This window comes from Balaenoptera acutorostrata, chromosome 4, assembly GCF_949987535.1.
Source record: "Balaenoptera acutorostrata chromosome 4, mBalAcu1.1, whole genome shotgun sequence".
NCBI lineage: Eukaryota > Metazoa > Chordata > Mammalia > Artiodactyla > Balaenopteridae > Balaenoptera > Balaenoptera acutorostrata.
In genome coordinates this window covers 72,317,071-72,338,087 of record NC_080067.1, presented here as the reverse complement: position 1 = coordinate 72,338,087, position 21,017 = coordinate 72,317,071, and the positions used below count along the sequence as shown (strand labels likewise).

Here is a 21,017-nt window from a genome sequence, read left to right as displayed (position 1 = left end):
GGGAGACTCTTTCAAGGAGCAAATCTTCCCATCTTTAGACATTTTTAACTATAAGAAGTTCTTTCTTGTCTTAAACTGCCATCCAAATCCCTGAATCCTCTCATCCTCTGGTCATAATCCTGCTTTCTAGATCCCATTTATCAGTTTCTGGAATATCCCACAGGACAATCTGTGTGAAATGTGAAGGCAATTCTCATGTCATCTCTGAGATCATTCTTCTCCACACTAAACAGCCTTGGTACCCTATTGGTACAGACTGACCTCAGGACTAAGAGATATTTCCCTCCTCTCATCTTTTCTGATTTGCTCCATGGATGATGCTGCATTGTGTCCTTTCGAAGGTCATTTGGGAACAGTCCAGCCTAGGTTACAAGGGGAATAAATATGCAGAAAGATGTCATTTGTCAGACTGATCCTTAAATGCTAACTCAAGAGAATGTGCTGGACATTTCAGAGGCTTCTGTCAACAAATGCCACTATCTTGAGGCAAATGGGGATTTTCGGGCAGTGGTGTTATAATAATTTGCCAATTGTGCCTGCTTCAGAACCACTGCCAAAACAATCCAACGACTTTTCATTCCACTACTGTCGACAGGACAGCTAAGGATTTCAACATTTCCTTTTACAGTCTGAAGAGAAGTTCCCTGCCTTGGGGACTATACCAATATTTGCCATCATGAGGGAAAAAAAAGTGGGTGCTGGGAAGTGGAAAGAGAGGGAGAGAAATACTAATGGAAGTAAACAAAGATAAAGACAAAATAAAATGAGGGTTATTCAAGGTTTGGATTTTGAATACCTCCATCAAATTGATGTTTGTGAAATATCAGAGGGAATCTTTGAAATTGAGAAAGTGAGCATTTTGAAGAAAAGACTTTAGACTTCACATAAGCACCCACTTCCCCCTTCCCACCCCCCAAAAAACAGCTGGAATTTTAAACTTGAATACCAGCCAAGTTGTCTCAACTTTGGTTCTTTGGACAGGCAAAGAGCTGATTATAATAATGTTTATAGTGCTCAACATTAAAAGGTTCTTTTCAAAATAAATTAAAAATACAATAAAATTGAAAAAAAATTTTAGAGATGAAAACAGATGAGATGACCTCCTGAGTTGTTCACAATTAGACCTAAGTCAAGGAGAGACAAAGAGGAAATATGAGAGAAAAGAAAATAGAAACAGAATGAGCTAGAACAGTATTTTTGGAAACATTCTTCTTAAACTCCTGTGGGATCCATAGACATTCCACAGAGGGCACTTCTGAGACCCAAAAAAGAGGAGATCAGTGGCATTCCCACCTCTATTTCAATCATAGTGGTCCTACTTCTATCTGTTTTACATATTGGGCATCTGAAACAGATTTTATTAGAAGGAAAGGTCTGCTGTTAAAAAAACAAAACATATGAGCAAACAAAAAAAAAAACCTGCAAAAGGAAATGAGCCATTGAAAGTTCTTGAACAGGAAATGATATGATCAAATTGTGCTTTAGGAGTCTGGCAACCAAGTATAAAATGGATTAGAAGAGGGTCACCCTTGGAGCAGGGATACCAATTAAAAGTCTATAACAGGGCTTCCCTGGTGGCGCAGTGGTTGAGAATCTGCCTGCCAATGCAGGTGACACGGGTTCGAGCCCTGGTCTGGGAAGATCCCACATGCCGCGGAGCGACTAAGCCTGTGTGCCACAACTACTGAGCCTGCACATCTGGAGCCTGTGCCCCGCAAGAGAGGGCGCGATAGTGAAAGGCCCGCGCACCGTGATGAAGAGTGGCCCCCACTTGCCGCAACTAGAGGAAGCCCTCGCACAGAAACGAAGACCCAACACAGTCATAAATAAATAAATAAATTAATTAATTAATTAATTAAATTAAAAAAAATCCTCTGGGGTTGGGACACACAGTTTAAAAAAAAAAGTCTATAACAAATATCCAGGTAAACAGAATTTAAAACATGATCTAATAACATACCTGTGAGAATGGAAAGGAGAAGGAGTATATGAACAGTTTTGAAAGAAGAATGAACTTTAAGTTTGACATGTGGGCATTGGTCACAATCTAAGTCACATACAGATGTGGTACTTCTATGGTCTGAACGTTTATGTCCCCCCCAAAATTTATATGTTTAAATCCTAAAGCCCATTGTGATGGTATTAAACAGGGGGCCTTAGCTTATGAGGGCAGAGCCCTCATGAATGAGATTAATGTCCTTATAAAAGAAGCACAAGAGAACACTCTTGCCCCTTTACCTGTAAGGATATAACAGGAAATCTGAGCCCCAGAAGAGGGCCCTCACCTGACCAGGCTGGCACCCTAATCTCAGAATTGCAGCCTCCAGAACAGTAAGAAATAAATTTATGTTGTTTATAAGCCACCCAGTAGGTAGTATTTTTGTTATAGCAGCCCAGACAAAGACAGATACTATATGGAATGTATCTGGCAAGAAGTTTAAAGACATCAAAACTGATGGATTTCAGCGATGATGACTGAGACCATTAAAATCCCATACAGAAATCCAAGATTTTGAAGATGCTGAGTAAAAGTGGCCATTGGAACACTGATATAGATGATCAGCAGACAGAAGTGCAAAACTGAGTCTTAAACACCAGGGATGAGAATATGGATTTGGAAGTTATCCTCATAAAAAAAGGTAGCTAAAATTATATAGATTGAGACCCCAGTGAGAGAGAAGATCGGGATCAGAGGGCTGAAAATAAAGACCCAGAACATATCTACATTTAGAGGACAGAGAAACAAGAACCCAGAGGGTCCTCCCCAAGTTTATGATCAGGTGTTCACTTGTCACTCATTTGCCAACATTATTTGATGGGCTCAGGAGAATTTATTTTCTGGTTTTAAGAAATTTGATTATCCTTATATAAGGTCTGAAGTGTGCATTTATCAGTCTAATCAAGCTTTTAGGTCCCCTAAGATACTGAATCTTCAAAATCATGTAATACTATTTAACAGTAACTAATTGTTTCAGTCCAAAAATATGGTGGGCTGAAACAGAATCTTCAGTAATGATGTAGCTATGGATGATGTACTTATCCCCCAAAAAGAATGTCAAAAACCAACACTCCCCCGGGCAAGGGAATAGCCAAGTTTGTTGCAGTTTCCAGTGAATGACATCAGACCCGTGTAGGTCTCAATCAAAACGGGTTCAGTTAACACCATCAATCCCTTTCCTCTTCCAGATCCAGTGGAATTCCTGTGGGCATTCTGGATAGCTGGAACAAGCTTAGACATAAACCCGGACGACTGAAGAGGAAAAGAAGGTACAGAGTTAGTGAATGCAGAGTAGGTCCAGAGACACCACCTCCTCAGCCAGTGCTCACAGAAGTTGACCACTCTCCTGGAGCTGCAGTTATTCTTACTTCTTAAACAGAAATCGTATCTCAGAATTGTTAACATTGCTTCTGTTAGTCTTTTAATAAATTAATCAGTTAATAAATTATGTACATAATAAAATTAGCCACCACACCTTGTTTATTTTTCATTATTCATAACTTGTACAACATTAAGAAGTCAGTTTAATAAATATTTGCTGATAGTCCATTATGGATCAGACACCAGTCGGGTACTGCTGAAGACTCAAAGACAAGGGAGATATAGTCTCTGCCCTCACAGAAGTGACACTATAATAACATAAAAAATGAACTTGTGATGATGGTACAAAGTCCATGAAAATAAACAGCAAAAAGAGGCACATGATGCTAAAGAAACACAAAAGAGGGAGAAATCATACGTGGTTAGAGGATTAGGAATGACTTCAAAAGGAAACTCTTGAGACAATCCTTTAAGGGTTAATAGGGTTTCAATGGGTGAAATGAGGTTAGAGAGGGCCTATCTGACAGCTGCTGTTCTTTCCAAGCCAGCATCCTTTCCTCCATTTGAGACTCTTCTTCCAATTAGAGTCTCTCGATTTTCCTTTGGAGAACCACATTCTTCCATTTAGTCCAAATAGCTTAAGTGGAGCTGACTTTAGCACATGACTCAGTCCTAACCAATCAGAGGAATCCATTCCTCTGGCCGAGGAGATTGATTCAGGTATGGGCACATGACAAATGTGGTTGTGAAACTGATAGCATCCAAGCCCGGAGGTATTCATGGTCATTTTGGCCACACAGTGAGAACCTGACTGAGACTGAAGCCAACAAAAGTGAAACAACTAAGACATGGAGAGAGAGAAATTCTTCACAAAGCCATTTGAGTTACTGGATCAGCCTATCCTGAACTTTAAGTTAAATGAGTGAAAACAAATTCCTTCTTTTGGTCAAATCAAGTTGAATTGGGTTACGAGGAGGGTAATTCAGGGAGCACTGCAAACAGAGATATAAAGAAGAAAATGAATTAGGAAAGCTCATATCTTTGTATTTCCAATAAGCTCTTGTATATCCATTATCTCATTCCAGTATAAGCCTATCAGGTAAGTAAAAGAAGGTATTATATTCCCGTGTTGGAAATCAAGACTCATAGAAGGTAAATGATTTGTCCAGAATTACTCCACTTTCTGCACCATGGTAAAAAGGAACATTAGGAATAAGGGCCTACTCACAGTGAGATCCAAATATGTTTCCTAGGCAACTGGCTTACAAGTCTAAATTAAAACTTTTAGAGTATATTCCAATATCAATCTAAATTATTAAGCATGTTCAATAAAGTGATCACTGTTTTTCCTTTTCTCCATGAGGAGGCCAATCTTGGCTTTGAGGGACTAATACAGAATGACGATTCAATGAAGAAAGAGAAGCCTGTAGTCTTTCCCCATAATCCCATTTTCAATATAGGTTTTATCCTGGATTCTTAATTTTATACCAAATTGCCCTTGGGCAACCACTTCTCCATTGTAGGCTTAGTTTCCCTGTTGGTAAGAAAAAGAATCTAAAATTTAGAATATATCCATCACTACTATTTGACCTAACCTATAAGAAAAAAAAAAGAAAGAAAGAAAAGCCATGCAAATAATACTGCTGATTTACTTGCTCTGTGACACTGTAAATTCTCTTCTGCTTTTCGAGCCTCATTTTGCTCTTTTGAAAAGATGCATTTAAATCTATGGTTTTGGGATGATATCAGAAGTTAAAAAAATAGTGACTTTATGATAAACAACATAGAGTTTGCTAGAGTGCCTCAATATCTGTGGGTTTTCAAAATAAACTAAGGTACTTGTCCCTCTACTTTAGTTCAAGTAATATTTACCAAATTAGATAATGTCAAACCTTAATTTAAAAAACAGACTCACTTCTAAAGATCACTGACTAAAGAATCCAACAGACAAGTAGGATTTTGCTTGTTTTCCATGAGTCTATAGTGACAAAGACAGACAGAAGTTACCTCTTATTACCAGTTCCCAGTCCTAGCACCCTCTTTAAGACCTTAGAATGGATCTAAATATTAGTATCATTGAATGAAACAAACTATAGTCATGTAATCTGGGGATTCTGGAAAGGAGGACATCGTCCCTTACAGCAAACTCCACCAGTTCTTTAGTTGGTTGGATAAGAAAGCCAGAAAGGGGACTTCCCTAGTGGTGCAGTGGTTAAGAATCCACCTGCCAATGCAGGGGACACGGGTTCGAGCCCTGGTCTGGGAAGATCCCACATGCTGCGGAGCAACTAAGCCCGTGCGCCACAACTACTGAGCCTGCACTCTAGAGCCTGCAAGCCACAACTACTGAAGCCTGCGTGCCTAAAGCCTGTGCTCCACAACAAGGTAAGCCACCACAATGAGAAGCCCGCGCACTGCAAGATAGGGTGGCCCCTGCTTGCTGCAACTAGAGAAAGCCCGCGCGCAGCAACAAAAGACCTAACGCAGCCAAAAATAAATAAATAAAATTTATGAAAAACAAGAAAAGAAAATACATCACCAGTATCTTAAAAAAAAAAAAAAAAAAGTCAGAAAGAAGTGTTCTTTCTTAAGTTTCCAAGAGAGAAAAGCAAAATCGGAAGAATACACTAATAACATGGAATAATCAAGGTCAGAAGCGATCTTAGGTTTATAGATTCCAGCCACTCATCTATTGTTTAATTTGCCTAGACTCATCCTCTCCAAGAAGCCACACCCTTCTACATGGACATATCCAGTGATATGGAACTCACTGCAATCTAACCATGTCCATTCCATCACTGCGTATAGTGGGAAAAAAGTATGTTCCCTTGCCCTATCTGTTACTGATGATTAGACTTTGGAAAAATCATTTAATCTCCCTGAGCCTTAGTTTACACATCTGAAATTGGGAAAATAATAATAATGATAATGATGTTAAATACCAACCTCATCAGATCCAAGTGCATTGCTCAAAAATATTTTTAAAGCGTACTATTTATAGACATAAATATTATCACTTACAAGCAAGAACGAGTTTCGCTTCCTTAGTCCTATTCCCTTCAGTTTCAGACTTTGAATGCCATTTCTTGAATATGCATGATAGACTCCAGAAAGCACTTTTGTAAAAACCTGTGATATGCACTATTTTAAAATAATAAAAGTTTCCTAGATGCCAAAGGCTATATTAAATTCTACTCAGAAACCATGACTTCAAAAAACATGGGTTGAGCATCAAAGTACCTCTTCCAAAATATTTATCAATTATAAAGGGAAAAATACTAACTTCACAAAGGAGCAATATAGCATACCCCATCTTAGACAACCGGTCAAGGTTAACATCATTGGTAATAAGACATACAGGCATCGTCAGCCTGCAATATGAGGTAGTGAAAGGACACAACATCATTGCTGCAGTATCTGTGCCCCCAAAAAAGCAGACTTCAATCTAATCATGAGAAAGCATCAGGCAAACCCACAGTGAGAACATTCTACAAAATAACCAACCAGTATTCTTCAAAAGCACCAAGGTCATGAAAATAAAGGAAAGACTGTGAAACAGAATAAAGAGACAGGATAATTAAATGTAATATGGGATCCTGGATTGGATCCTGGAGCAGACAGAGGACATTAGGAAAAACAAAAAAAAAAAAAACTGATGAAATTTAAATAAGGTCTGTAGTTTAGTTAATAGTTTTGTACCAATGTTTAATTTCCAGGTTTTGATATCTATATTATAGTTATATAAGCTGCTAGAAGCATTTGAAAGAAATCCTAATATTTAGGAAAGAATTTATGTTCCTCATTTTCAAAAGGGATAGAGAAAAAATCAGACTCAATAACTTTCATAACTTGTTCCTTAGAACACTAGATTTCTTCATAAGTTGGGTGACCATATAATTTATCATCCAAACCAGGATTCTTGTGAAAAGAAAGAAAGTGCTATTATTAATAGTGTTAAAACAACAGATACCTGAGGATCTGGGGAGAAGATATGGAAGAAAAGGTAAAAGGTAAGCTTCAGTCCCTATAATCACATCAATCAGAGCTGCTCTATTTTTATAGGTTTTATGTATTTGGGTTCTGAGTAAGATCTTATTTTTTTTTTTTATGGTACATGAATTTTATCTCAGTAAACCTGTTATTTTTTTTTTTTAAACCTTTCTTACAACACTTCTTAATTTTATTTATTTATTTATTTTTGCTGTGTTGGGTCTTCGTTTCTATGCGGGGGCTTTCTCTAGTTGTGGCAAGCGGGGGCCTCTCCTCATCGCGGTGCGCGGGCCTCTCACTATCGCGGCCTCTCTTGCTGTGTAGCACAGGCTCCAGACGCGCAGGCTCAGTAATTGTGGCTCACGGACCCAGTTGCTCCGTGGCATGTGGGATCTTCCCAGACCAGGGCTCGAACCCGTGTCCCCTGCATTGGCAGGCAGATTCTCAACCGCTGCGCCACCAGGGAAGCCCAAGATCTTATTTTTAAAAGTCTTTTCCTTTAAAAAATTTTTTAAAAAACCCACTGTATTGGGCTTCCCTGGTGGCGCAGTGGTTGAGAGTCTGCCTGCCAATGCAGGGAACACGGGTTCGAGCCCTGGTCTGGGAAGATCCCACATGCCGCGGAGCAACTGGGCCCGTGAGCCACAACTACTGAGCCTGCGCGTCTGGAGCCTGTGCTCCGCAACAAGAGAGGCCATGATAGTGAGAGGCCTGCGCACCGCGATGAAGAATGGCCCCTGCTTGCCACAACTAGAGAAAGCCCTCGCACAGAAACTAAGACCCAACACGGCCATTAATTAATTAATTAATTAATTAAAAAATTTTAAAAAAAACCCACTGTGTTAAGCTTGCCTAAGAACCTCTGGCTCTGACAGTCTGTTCAATCCACAAAGATCTATAGTGCTCACACTCTTACTCATTTTTCAAAACCAAGCTCAAATCCTATCTCTTCCACAATGCCCCGCCAAATACTCAAGGCAAAGATTATTTTTTATTCTGTTGCATTTCATGTATGCATCTCAAATATTTCATCCAGTTTTCTAAGAATTAAAGTCAGAGGTATGGCTGTCCATCTATACAACTAACCCAAGATTTCTCTACCTTGGAACTATTGCTGTTTTGGACCAAATAATTCTCTGCTGCAGGGGAGTATGTCCTCTGTATTTTAGGAAGTTAAGCAGCATCCCTAGCTTTACCCACCAGATACCAGTGGCACCACAACCCCGGGTATGGCAACCAATAGTGTTGCCCAGATATTGCCAATGTGCCCCAGGGGTAAAATCGTCTCCTGTTGAGAACCACTGAACTAAAGGAAGTATATAGCATGATGTAACGTAAGTATTAAGATCAAACAGATCTGCTCTTACATTGCAAATATGGCCCTCACGAGCTCTGTGACCTTGGGCAAGTTACCTAACCTCTCTGAATTTTATAGTTTCCTTTCTATAAAATAAGGTTATTAATACCATCAAACTCATAGGTTGGTTGCATAGATTAAACTAACTTTAATAAACAAAGGGTTTGTAATAAGCTCTATGTGTGTGTGCCCACATGCTGATGTCTTTCAGGAAGGGTTGGGGAAGGTGAATAAGATGAGGCTGAAATTTGGAGTCATATTGCAAAAGCATGAAAGGAAGCCTATTGCCAATAATGAATATTGTCAATAAATCATTAACTACATCATCACTGTCATCACTGAACTATGATTTCCAGAAGTCCAAAGTGCAATTCATCAATTCACCTCAACATTTCCATGGTCAAGACTCTCTGGATTGTCAGGATGCCTTTTCACAGATCAATATATATCAGTTTGGGTTACTGGATGCCTCCCCAGTCCTCATCATAAGCTTTATTTCATGGGAATTCTCTGTGGCCTCAGAATCAAAGTGCTGGAAAGAAAAAGTTAACACTATTTCATACTCAGTGAACTTGGCATTTCATTCGAGTCAGATGCACTTCATTTCTAGTCATTTCTGTGAGCCCTTTAAAAAGAGGAGGGGCCGTGAAGACAGAGGGACAAGCTGTGCATTGAAGGAGGCAGACAAAAGGCCAAGTCCCCAAGCTGGCTCTTGAGCATTTCAAGCACCTGAACTCAATCTGTGTGACAGGAACGCGGTGTCATTTGATATGAATGCCACCAGCCACATACTTTTCTCTAAAAGCTTTTATACCCCCACCCCTGGCTCTCTCTTTTATTCCAGTCTCAAAAACAGAGGGTCAAGTTTTAACAACTCCGGTTACATAGGGCCTGTGTGCTGGTTAAGGTAAAGTATAGCTCTGTGTGTGTATATGTGCGTGTGTGTGTGTGTGTGTGTGTGTGAGTGTGTAATGTTCTTCTTGACTTTACAGCGATTATTTACCAGCTGAGTGACTGGGCCCCTGGTTTGCTTCAGATGCTGTCTGCCAGCAGTTCACTGCCCAGAGTCTCAGTTTTCCTTATTACAACCATCACTTGCTTCCTGTTTACACTGGGTAAAGAGACCAGGTTTCATGCCTGCAGGCCCACATTCTTTAGCTGAGCAGGTTTTCCAAGCCTTCAGGCTACAGGTTCCAGCCACACCATGCAGCAAGTGAAGCATGTTGCAGTAAAAAGTCCATCCAATACCCAGCAATGGAAACCCCTTGGGAAACCACACAGCTGAACAGAAGATAAACAGATGTTTATATCATCCTTGCACATATTACTTGGAATTATCTTTATAGAGACACCATGACTGTGGGTATGTTCAGGCATATAGATGGAATAAGGAAGATGTGGCAAAAGCTTTTTTTCCTACAAAAGGGTTGTTTCTACAAATCCTAATTTCCATCCTCATCTTATTGCATTTTCCCAGCCCTCCCCGTGCACACGCACACGCGCACGCACACACACACACACACTTTAAACTCTAGCTTAAGTGCACGACTCTTTGTCCAAGAACACTTTATACACCTCTGTAATTTGCAGCTTCTAATCATGTTTCTTTTATTTAAAATGTCTTTCCTCACCTGCTTTGATGCTTAAATCACTCTTACCTTGAGTTTCACATCAAATGTTATCACATTTGTTAACTTTTGGACTTATCTGTTCTCTCTGCTGGGCTCTGATAAAAACTTTGAATCTCTCTATCAACAGTATTTGCACATTAAATTATAATTTGTTATTACCTTTTTTGCCTTCTTCCTCTACTCTATAAATGTCTGGGGGCAAAATCTGTTTTATTCTTCTTGCTATCCCAACAATTATCTACAGCATTGCTCAGCATGTAGTATTCAATGCCAGGTAGGTATTCAGTAAATATTTGTTAGGGAATTCCCTGGCAGTCCAGTGGTTAGGACTCAGCACTTTCACTGCCAGGGCCCGGGTTCAGTCCCTGGTCAGGGAACTAAGATCCCAAAAGCCGCGTGGCCAAAAAAAATTAAAATAAAAAATATATAAATAATTAAATAAATACTTGTTGAATTAATGTGGCAGGAAACCAAGGGGTTAAGAATATAAAGTTACATTTGATTGCTAAAACATTGGTTCACTTTCATAATTCCCTTGAAAATAAGGAGAAAGATGCCAGACAAAAGTAAAAAGGGTTGGTCTGTAAATCGCTTTGATTAAGCTGTAAAGCATCCATAATCCATTCACTATTATTCTACAGCTCTAGGCTCAATCACTAGTTCCTCCCAGCAAGACTCCACACAGTCCAAGAATCCAGCAAGGCAACGTGAAACCAAGGGCAGTCATCAGTTAGATCCCTTGAACTATAACTTGCTTAATAAATACTATTCTGTAACCTGCCTTCATTGACTAAGCTCTCTTTAATTGTTCCTGCAAATTGCATGCCCTCCAAGCTTCATGTAGGTTAGAGACTATATCACAAGATTCCTTTAACTGCCCCCTATAGATAACGCCTCTAACTTATGGGTGGCCATAGAAATGGTGGCTTAAGCTGTTTTTCAGGAACATGGAGCTAGTCTTGTCCAGTTCAAATTGGTCGACCGTTCAACTGTGTAAGTGTCCAGAGGATGACCTTTTGATGTCAGAAGGCCAAAAACTCCATCCTCAGATTATACCAACACCATCATTTTCTGAATAAGCACCCTAAGAAGAAGAATGTAACTCCGATACGCCTGCACAGAGCACAGATTACCTCAGTTTTTTCTTGCCTCCAATCACGTTTCCCCATGCCTCAGACCACCCTGTTTCTTTATCCCATAAATATCCCAAGGCCCTTGTCTTTGGGGAGGCTGACTTGAGATCTGTTCATCCATCTCCTTGCTTGGCTGCCTCGTGAATGAACCTTTTCTTTGCTGAAAACCTCGGCATCTAAGCGTTTGGCTTGCTGCCCATTGGGCAAACAAAACTGATTCTGTTACAAATGGTTAAAAGAGGAAAGATAATGCTAAAAGTTGCAAATATAAAGTGGATGAAACAATTGAGAATAATTAACCTTGGTTGTAAAGTATCATATCATATTACATCATAGCAATGATTATGAACACACACACACACACACACACACACACAGAGTTCTTTCTGGTTTTTAACTATTTCCCTGAGCATTTGCAAATTGTTTGGGTGTGGAAATACAGTTATTATTATAATACCTCAGTCAATTCACTTAGTCACTCTAAGTACCTTCACTTTAAAGTGGAGATAGCATCCTGCCCTCAAAGGGTTTTTGTTTCTTGAATTACATGAATACATACAAACTGTAATCAATAAATATAAAGTGTAATTTCATAACTGATGAGATTATTTTTATGTCTTGTAATATAAAATCAATACCAAAAATATTATTTCCTATTTTCACAACTGTTTTATATGAGTAATGCAAAGTATGTGCAAGCACAAGTTGAAAAAAGTTGGTAAGGCTTGGATATAAGCAAGAATGTCTGGAAAGAAGCCATTTGACCATCACACTTACCGGAAGTAGAAGTGATATAGAGTTAGTGAGATGGGTAAAAGAAGTAATGTATTTTGACCTAGGATTTCATAAATTTGATGGCGATTTTTTTATATCAGTGCTGAAGGACTTAGAGATAGTATAAATTTGAATTTGAATGCAATTTTTTCCATTAATTCTTCTTCCTCAGGTACTTTTCTGACCAATCAACCCCATCACTCAGCTTCGACCCAGTGTTGTATGGTCTGAAACCTATATATACAGCTCAACTTTCTCTACTGAGCTTCAGAAAGACCTAAATTTCTAACTGCCTGGTCACCAACTCAACCCCACATTCCATGGACATTTCAAACTCAGCATGTCTTCAACTGAACCTTTAAACCTACTCTTTTTTCAGTTTTCCCCATTCAAATTAATGGACTCATCACCTACCCAAACCAGACCATGCCATCTTTGATTTCTTCCTCTCTTTCACCAACCATATCATGCCAGTTACCATCTTCCATTGATACCCCGAATATCTCAAAATCTCTTCATCTTCTCTCCATTCCTAGCACTCCTAACTTAGTTTAGGTCCTTATACCTATCATCTGAGCCAATACAATTATGGTGGGAAATATACAAGATTAAACTCCAGCTAAACTGTCTGTGTCTAAGATACTCCATGTACCTTCAACTATCTCCAATTCTCTTCATCTGATCCAAACTCTGTTTCAGTTCTTTAGCACTTATTTAAAAATCTTTGCATTTTTGTCTGCCTCCTCTATTAAGCAATGCTTTCCACAAAGGCAAGAATCTTGTCTCATTTATGTTTGTATTCTTAACAACAATCAGAATAGCTGCACATTTTAGGTACCAGAAAACATTTGTTAAATAAGGAGAGTCCAGGTTCTATAGAAGAAAAGACTCTGAGTAAAAACAAAAGAAATGAATTTTATAAAAGTACTTTTAAAAATAAGTTATTCAATTAGATTGTAAATAATTTGAAATTTTTGACTGTGGATATCTCAGCTGTACATGATTCCTTCTCCTCTGCCATCATAGGTTTGCTAAATTGAATTAAATTGCTTCAAGTATTTTATTTAGTTATGCATTTCCCCCATGTTCTTCCACTTTTTCCTATTTCATTCATAGGGGAAATGAAAAAACTAGTTTATATCACACTTTTAAAAATCTTATTATGTCAAAATATTCATACAAAAGGGATTCTATATCCCCAGAATTAGTTCTTCTTATTTATACTTTTACATTAATAAAACTGAATATTAATCAAAGCCAATTTTGGAAAATGTCCTAAACACAAATAGCTTTGTGACATAAAAACCAACAACAAAAGAGAAATCAAGACACAAAGAACTGGATCAGAGCAGTCATCATCTCATATCCCAGACTGAGATCACTTGTTTTCTTAGGGAGCTGGGACTCGGGGTGGCCTTTAACTGAGAAATGGCTTGGCAAATGAAAGTTCCAGACTGTTTTCAGGAACGAAATAAAGACTTTAGAAGAATAATTTAATGAGAAAAGCCTTAAAGAAAATACACTTAACAGATTCAAAAAGTAGTTTGATTGACTGGAAACCAACCAACTAACTAACCAACCACTCATGGTACTCATACCTATGCATGCATGTGCACACATACACACACACACACCTGTTGTTATTTCTTCCATCCAAGGAGAGCTATATGAACATCAAGTTTCCCCTTTAGCCTTGGCTGATAGGAAGTCTTGGGCAAAACTTAATGCTTCAGTCTGCTAATTGTGTTCATGGGCATTTGGGGAACAGTTATTCCATTCCCCCTTTTTCTCCATCTCCCTTTTGATATTTTATTTTTTAGCTTCCTTTTAAATTATTTAATTTTATTTCTCTATGGCAGAAAAACAATAAAGCACTATCAAGTATTAGAGTACTGCAGTGGCATTTCTCTGTAGTTCATAGAATTTCTTTTTTAATCCTTTACCCTGAATTTCTTCCAGCAAAGGACACTGAGAGAATAAGTGCTTAAACACACCAGATATGAGAAATAAGAGAAGACTTTGCCCAGGAAGTGATAGACGTAATAACCCAGGCAGTTGTTATTTATTTTTGACTTAAAATAAAAAAGAATTACTACTACTTCAAAATATATGTTAAGTTAATTATTAGAACCAGTTTTCCTTTAAAGGCAGGAAATGGCTTTGGAAACATACATTATTAAGTTTTTTCAGTTGGATTAACAAGTGTTAAAAAAAAAAAGAAACAGATAAATGACTCTGCACTTTTAATAAGAAAGAGAAAAAGAACAGGAGTTTGGGGAAGAACAAGAGCAGGATAGAGAGGAAAGGAGAGGAGATTATGAAGCGATGCATCTGAGCATTATTATTAATAAAGTCTTTTAAAAATAAGGAGAACAGATATTCCATTTGAATTTTGGGGCATTATTGTGATGTAAACTCCCACTCTATCTCCCAGAAGTCCTCAGTGAGTCTACTCTCACATAAATGCCTTTGTGTCAGTGCTATGTTGTTCTTTCTGGTTTTCATTTTGGTTTTCTGTTATTGTTGATTTTGGGTGGTTAAGAGTCAGGCTAGGGGCTGATGTTGATGCATGGGTTGAGGTATTGTGAAATAAGAGTATAACAGGGAGACTAGCAAAACGATCCATACAAAGAACTAATTTAGTGCCTGCAAGAGCTTGGTGTCAGAGGCAAACCTGGAGACCAGAAGCCCCTGAGGACATCTGCATACATCTTGAGAGGACAATTGAGCTTTGCTGAGAGCAGAAGGGGATTCAAGCCAACTGCACCTACATGTTAGGGGGGATGGAGGTCCCATCTAGCCTCTAACCACATACATTTTGCCTCAGATCCTTTTTTATAAAATAGGGAACTTACCAATTAAAAATATTTGTTTATACATATACATATTCACTTGTATGAATAAATGTGTTTAAAATAAGGCAAGAAATGTAATGTATGCCATCCAACCACAGAAGGACTTTAGATGTAGATTGTCATGTTTTGAATTTATAGCAAATAAAGTTATGCTATCCTGAAGTGAATGACAGCATATAAAGATAAACTTAGCGAGAACAGAGAAGGCAAGAATTTCTAGGCCATAAGCACACTCCTATGTGTACATCTGGTTTTGTCGGAAGTATACAGGTTGCTCTTTCACTGCGTTTACAGCTCCAGCTGTTTTACTTCCTGACTACTCAGAGTGTCCAAGGACTGCTAAGTCTCCTAGGGAAGATGAAACCGTAGTAGAAGGGGGCCTCCCTGCCACTGATGAATTTTAAATTTACTCGGGGAGATGAAATTTAAAGGCATTAAAAATAACTCTTAATTGCTTTATGATTTACGGAACATTTATATATGCTTTATCACATTTAACCTTACAATGGTCCAGTGAGGTTGAGAGGAAGGGCAGTTGTTCATTGTGTCCATTTTAGAGATGAGACTACCAAGGCCCAGAGAAAAAGAGTGACTTAAACATGACCACCGAGCCATATCTGACTTCATATTTCACACTATTCCACATTCCTTCTCTGAATAAAATAATTCAAATTTAATTATACACCAAAAATTTTATGTACCCTGTAAGCAATAAACACAGACAAACAATACTACTGCAATTTTAAAACAATATTACACTACAGTTTTTGCTCAGAGATTAGCAAAGAGGAAACAGCAGTGGTATGGTTACTATAAATATTGATTTTTTTTTTTTCAAATATAAAACAGCTTTACTGTTTACTGAAAAAGTCCTATAAACCTATTATAGTTTTTATCTATATAAACCCCAGGTTGTATCTTATTTTTTTTTTAACAGTGCATGTTTTAAAAGCACATAGCTTTACCAACAAAGCTAATTGGAGAGTGATGCCCAAGCTGTCTCCTACCTTGCAGATTTCAAGAAACTTCTCACTGGTGTATTTCATAAGGTGTTCAGTGAAGGTAGTATAAGGCACCTCAGTGGACCACGGGTTCCAACAGGATAATAGTGACTGCTGCTCTGGACTTCCCCAGCAGATCCTAAGGCCTTCTCCTTGTCTCCTGCAAGAAAGGAGTTTTTCTTTAGATTAGCCATTTTCATTAGATTAAAACAAATAGAAAATTGTGGGAAGGGAATGTAATGCCCCAGTCAACCTTTGTATTGATGCTGAGATAATTGGCTGACCAACTAGTTAAATTGCTCCAGGGAATTTAGGAGGTGAGAAGAAAAGAGTGGATTTGGTTTCAAACATGATGAGTTCAAGATGTTGTTGAGAATTCTGTGGGTAAATGCCTGGTTGGAAATGTGACTCTGGTGCTCTGGACAGAGGCCATGGCTGGAAATATGGATACTGAACTCATGCCAATATTCTGATGGTCAAAGTTAAAAGAGAAAGGAAGAAGGAAGAGTCAAGGTGCTGGGACAGGAGCTGAAACATGGAAGACATCGTCAACATGGGAGACAGTTTCGAGGAGAAGGAAGATGACTACAACTTACAGTATCCACTAAGCAGTAAACCCAAGCAAGAAATGACTGAGAAAAGAACTGGGACTTCCCAAGAACTGGGAAGAACTGGGACCTTCCCAAGAGGGTATGCCTGATCTTTAAGAGGGTTGATGACCAATTCAAAATGCCCTGTGACCTCAGCTTCTATGTCTCATGGTTCTCTATTCTCTGCACACATTCCATCTACCAAAATTGCAGCAACAAACACGTCAGAGCTCATAGGAAGAGTATGCCTGGTCACAGTCCTGACGCACATTTTGTAGGAGGCAGTAACCATCTGTTATAGTGCAAGCCTGGTCATCTGGTAAACCCAAGTACAGAGCAAGAGAAAGTCAGCTTGGGAGTGGTGATGGGAGGAAAGTTGTGGCAGGGGAATGTGGCCACATTGGATAACAAATTTCTAATTTCTGTGGCCTCTGCTTTTGCATGTACCCATCAGAATTTATGGTTTATGGTTTTAGACATCTCTGAGTGCAAAAGAGGTCCCTGGAGATTAAGCCTAGCTCAGGTGCTTTGTGTTCGACAAGCTTTAAAACTAAGTTGCCTGTAATTCTAAGCAGCCCCATGGAACATCACAGAGCTCTCGTTTCTTCTAGAAATTAAATCCTGGGATCTAGAAGGAAAAACCAGACCTCAAGGGAAAACCAGAGCTCAATTGTGATGCCTTCACAAAGCTGTCACTTCCTGTATTAAGGACAGGATTCCTCTGGGAATGTCATTGTGGTTTCTGAATGTTTATCCGTGTAGAAATGTCTATAAACACAATCTCACACGTATGCATATAACACCTCAACGGGCTGATTCCTCAGCTTCTTCTTTCAAAAGTGAAGTAAGAAAAGAGCCTGGCTCATTCTGCTGCTCAGTTCTCAGATTCTTGATGATTATATTTGAAGGCTGATACCCACCTTTTTTGTACTTAATCCTTTGCCAAGGAAGGGGAAAAAAAGAAATAAAAGGAAGAGAGAGGAAAATAAAAACATCATAAATACCTCTAAAGTTCCCTTTCTAACCCTTCATTTTCTCAGCTGCTATACTGACATTTATCCACCCCCCCCCCCCCCCCCCCGTACTTTCCTTCATTCTTTTTTTTTTTTCCCCGCTGGCCTGGTAATAAGCCCTAAGCTCAATGAATATTCTATGCATGCTAGTTAATGGAGCATTCTGGCTTGAGTCCCTTAAAACAACTTGCACGATACAATTATTTACTGCTTCATATGTCAATTTATGTGCTGGGTGCAATTTTGCTTTTATTCAAAGGCAATGAAAATCTTCCAAGATAGCTTTCCTAGTAAATACAGTTTATATCTTTCACTTTAGGGAAACCCCAAATGAAGTTTAAGCATGAAATTCAAGAGGGACCCTATTTCTAAATAACCAATCAATTTGAGTGTGGCAATGCCCTTTCTCAGAGATGTAGTATACTTCTAAACATACAAGCTCAGCCAACCTTCTCTCCTGAGCTCCAAAGGTGATAGCTGGGAAGAGAAATCTACAACCACGCAGTCTCTCCAAAGGTAAAACTAAGGTGGTATTTCTCCGCAAAACTTTTAGTACTAGAGTGCTATAAAAATCTATCATATTCTGTCAAATGTCTCCTTAGGGCAACTGCAGAGAATATAGTTGCCTTTATGACTGGGAATGCTTTATTAAACAGTTACTCGTGCTTACCATGAGAGTGGTCATCCGAGGTGACAAGAGTAGAGTAAAAAATGCAGTGAACAGGAGGTCAGGGAGTGCTGTGTTAGTCTTGGTTTTGACACTTAATGCTGTATGACTATGCGACTATAGGCAAGCTCATTTCTCTTTCTGAATCTCAGTTTCCCCATATGTCCTTTAGGGTGTCTCAATGTGGTGATATTCTATGACCTCAGTAACTCTGTGTAAATGGTGTAGACAGCTATGGTCATGATGCTACTAGCATTCACCCTGTCAAGGACATACAGGACCCATAAGAAGCCTCTGGATTATGGCTTCTGCAATTTAGGGGTATCAAAATAGCCTCCTTAAGTAGAACAGATCTTCTGCTGCAAAGCCTACACCCAGTATTATTCCATCACTCCGCGGAAACTTTAGCACCTACCACCCTATTTTACAAACATGGAAAAGCACAAATCAGCCACCATGTGATGGAAGAGTAGTTTAAGGTTTATAAACTGTAGAATGTCAGAGCTAGAAGGACTTTTGGAAGCTATAGCCCAGTGCCTTCTTTCTGGAGATGAGAATATTGAGACTCAGGAAGGACTAAAACTTTCCCAAAGCATCACTGCAGACAGGGCTGAGCTGGTGAGAGCCCTGGTCTCTCAAGACTTCAGTTAGGGGTCTTTTCACCATCCTGGGCTATAGTCACAAAATACATTCAAAGTTAAGCTCCTGCCATTACACAACATAGCCTGCTTTATTTCCAATAGACACAGAGTTAAAAGAATTGCCCTAAGGAGCCTGCCATAACCTGTGGGCAAAAAACCTGCCCAGGGATCCTAGCTAAAGGTCAGAAAGAAAATCTCTGTCTCAAAAGGAACTGTAAATTTTTATATACTCTCAACAATAGCAATTATGAGATTATAGGAAAATAAGTTAGCACTAGAAGGGTAGGGGGAAATTACAAAAATGTTATGTTGTCAGGGTGAGAAGATTGGGTCTTTCTCGCTGAGCTGTTTTGGTCAAATTAATCAATGTGGGATTATAGTCCCAGGTAAAGAATGCCAAAATCAAATTATTTAGCAAAGAAAGACTTGGTAGCTCTCTTCCCAATATCATACTCTGAGTGTAAACCCTGGCTTTTGCTAGCTCTGTGTCTTTGGGCATTTCACATCACCTTTCTCATCTTCAGGTAACAACAATTTCATGAGGGACAAGAGGACAATGAATGAAAAAATGTTTTGTATGCTGGAAGGCTCTGTCTGACTAACCAAATATTAAGTCCCTATTATGTACCATAATGTTTACTGGGTACTGTTAGAGCCTTTATATTTTTTTTCATTTTATTCAACACTTATAAGCAATTTTTAAATGTTTTTGATATAAATAGATGAAGTTAACAGGACATAAGATAAAAAATACGACCAGGTTTAATCAGATCATCAAGTCAAGAACCACTAGTGGAAGAGAATAAAAAGAGAGAGGATAAACACCATGATCTCTGGACATAGACAAAACAAGAGGAGCAAATCTTTAGCACAGAGGAGGTGCTGGAATCTTCTATGTTCTGCTTCACCTATTAATCCCTCTTCTTTCATCTGATTCTGAGTCCCAGGGTAGTTCTTATGTGTTCAGCTTCTGTTTCCCATCAATGTATTGATGTATATAATTTCTTACTTAAACTTAAATCCATCAGAGAGACTCTCATTCACCTTAAAACACCCTTTCAATTCTCTGTTCTTCAGACTGAATAAGCCTAGTTCTGTAAAACTTTTATAATAGGTTAAAAATGATCTTTTAAATCACCTTAGAGCTGGTTCTCTGAAACATTCCTAAGTTGTCTATCTTCAATTCCACCATTTAATTAGCACATTCTCTGTGCAGTGTGTTATCTCGAGTAGAGAAATGGATAAGGCCCAATCCCTGAACTCCAGATGCCCATGCTCTAATGATCTCTGGGCCTATTTTACTATTATCTGCTTCCCAGGCCTAAACAGGTACACATAGAAACCTGACAGTCCCATTACGGAAGTAGAGGAGTTCACCTATTGCAACTTATTTTGTTCTCACTTTCTATCCTCAAAGACACCAACTGGATCTGGCCTCCATTCCCACAGTAGTGGAAGCAAGAAGGTTAATGTACCCTTCACTTCTGATAAATTTCAAAACCTCACAGAAAGGTATAGAAGTAAAAGAAAGGATCCATTAGGACTCATAAGAACTTGGTAGAGGAAGAGGGTTTATAATAATAGCTGGAGATTTTTAGGATCCTAGACTGTCTGAGTTGGAAGGCCCCTTAGAGGTGTGTTTCTAATTCTTTCATTTTATAGATATATAAACTGAGGACCAGAATTTTCAAAGACCAGAGCTCTTCCTTTAGTCATGTTAATTACACGTTTTACTCAGTGACTCATACGCAAAATTCTACTCAAATACAGTTGCTGGCAGGGTGGAAGGCCCAAGCAATTACTACTTTAAACCATCACAGCAGCCCAGTAGAAGATTTGCTTCCTACACCAGAAAAGCAAAGACATGTTGAAGCGATGAGGCTTATACAGAAGAAGCTATCAAACAAGTGCCGAAGGACCAATCATGGAAAATAAATGTGGTTGAACAACACAAAGAGGAGCTCAAGTTCAATGGAGGGAAAACTTTCTTCAATTACAAGCTTTGTGAGATAAAAATTATTTCTGTCAGACTCCTCTCCTTGAAGT

At 38.8% G+C, this 21,017-nt stretch overlaps 1 protein-coding gene across 1 annotated transcript in view; it reads right to left on the bottom strand.

Annotated features, from left to right (window-relative positions):
* Positions 1-3,055: 3,055 nt before the first annotated feature.
* Positions 3,056-21,017, bottom strand: part of TPRG1 (tumor protein p63 regulated 1) — a 111,271-nt gene continuing 93,309 nt past the window's right edge. The window contains 2 exon segments of the mRNA XM_007195223.1: positions 3,056-3,250; positions 16,067-16,220. Coding sequence (XP_007195285.1) covers positions 3,056-3,250; positions 16,067-16,220 — 349 coding nt within the window.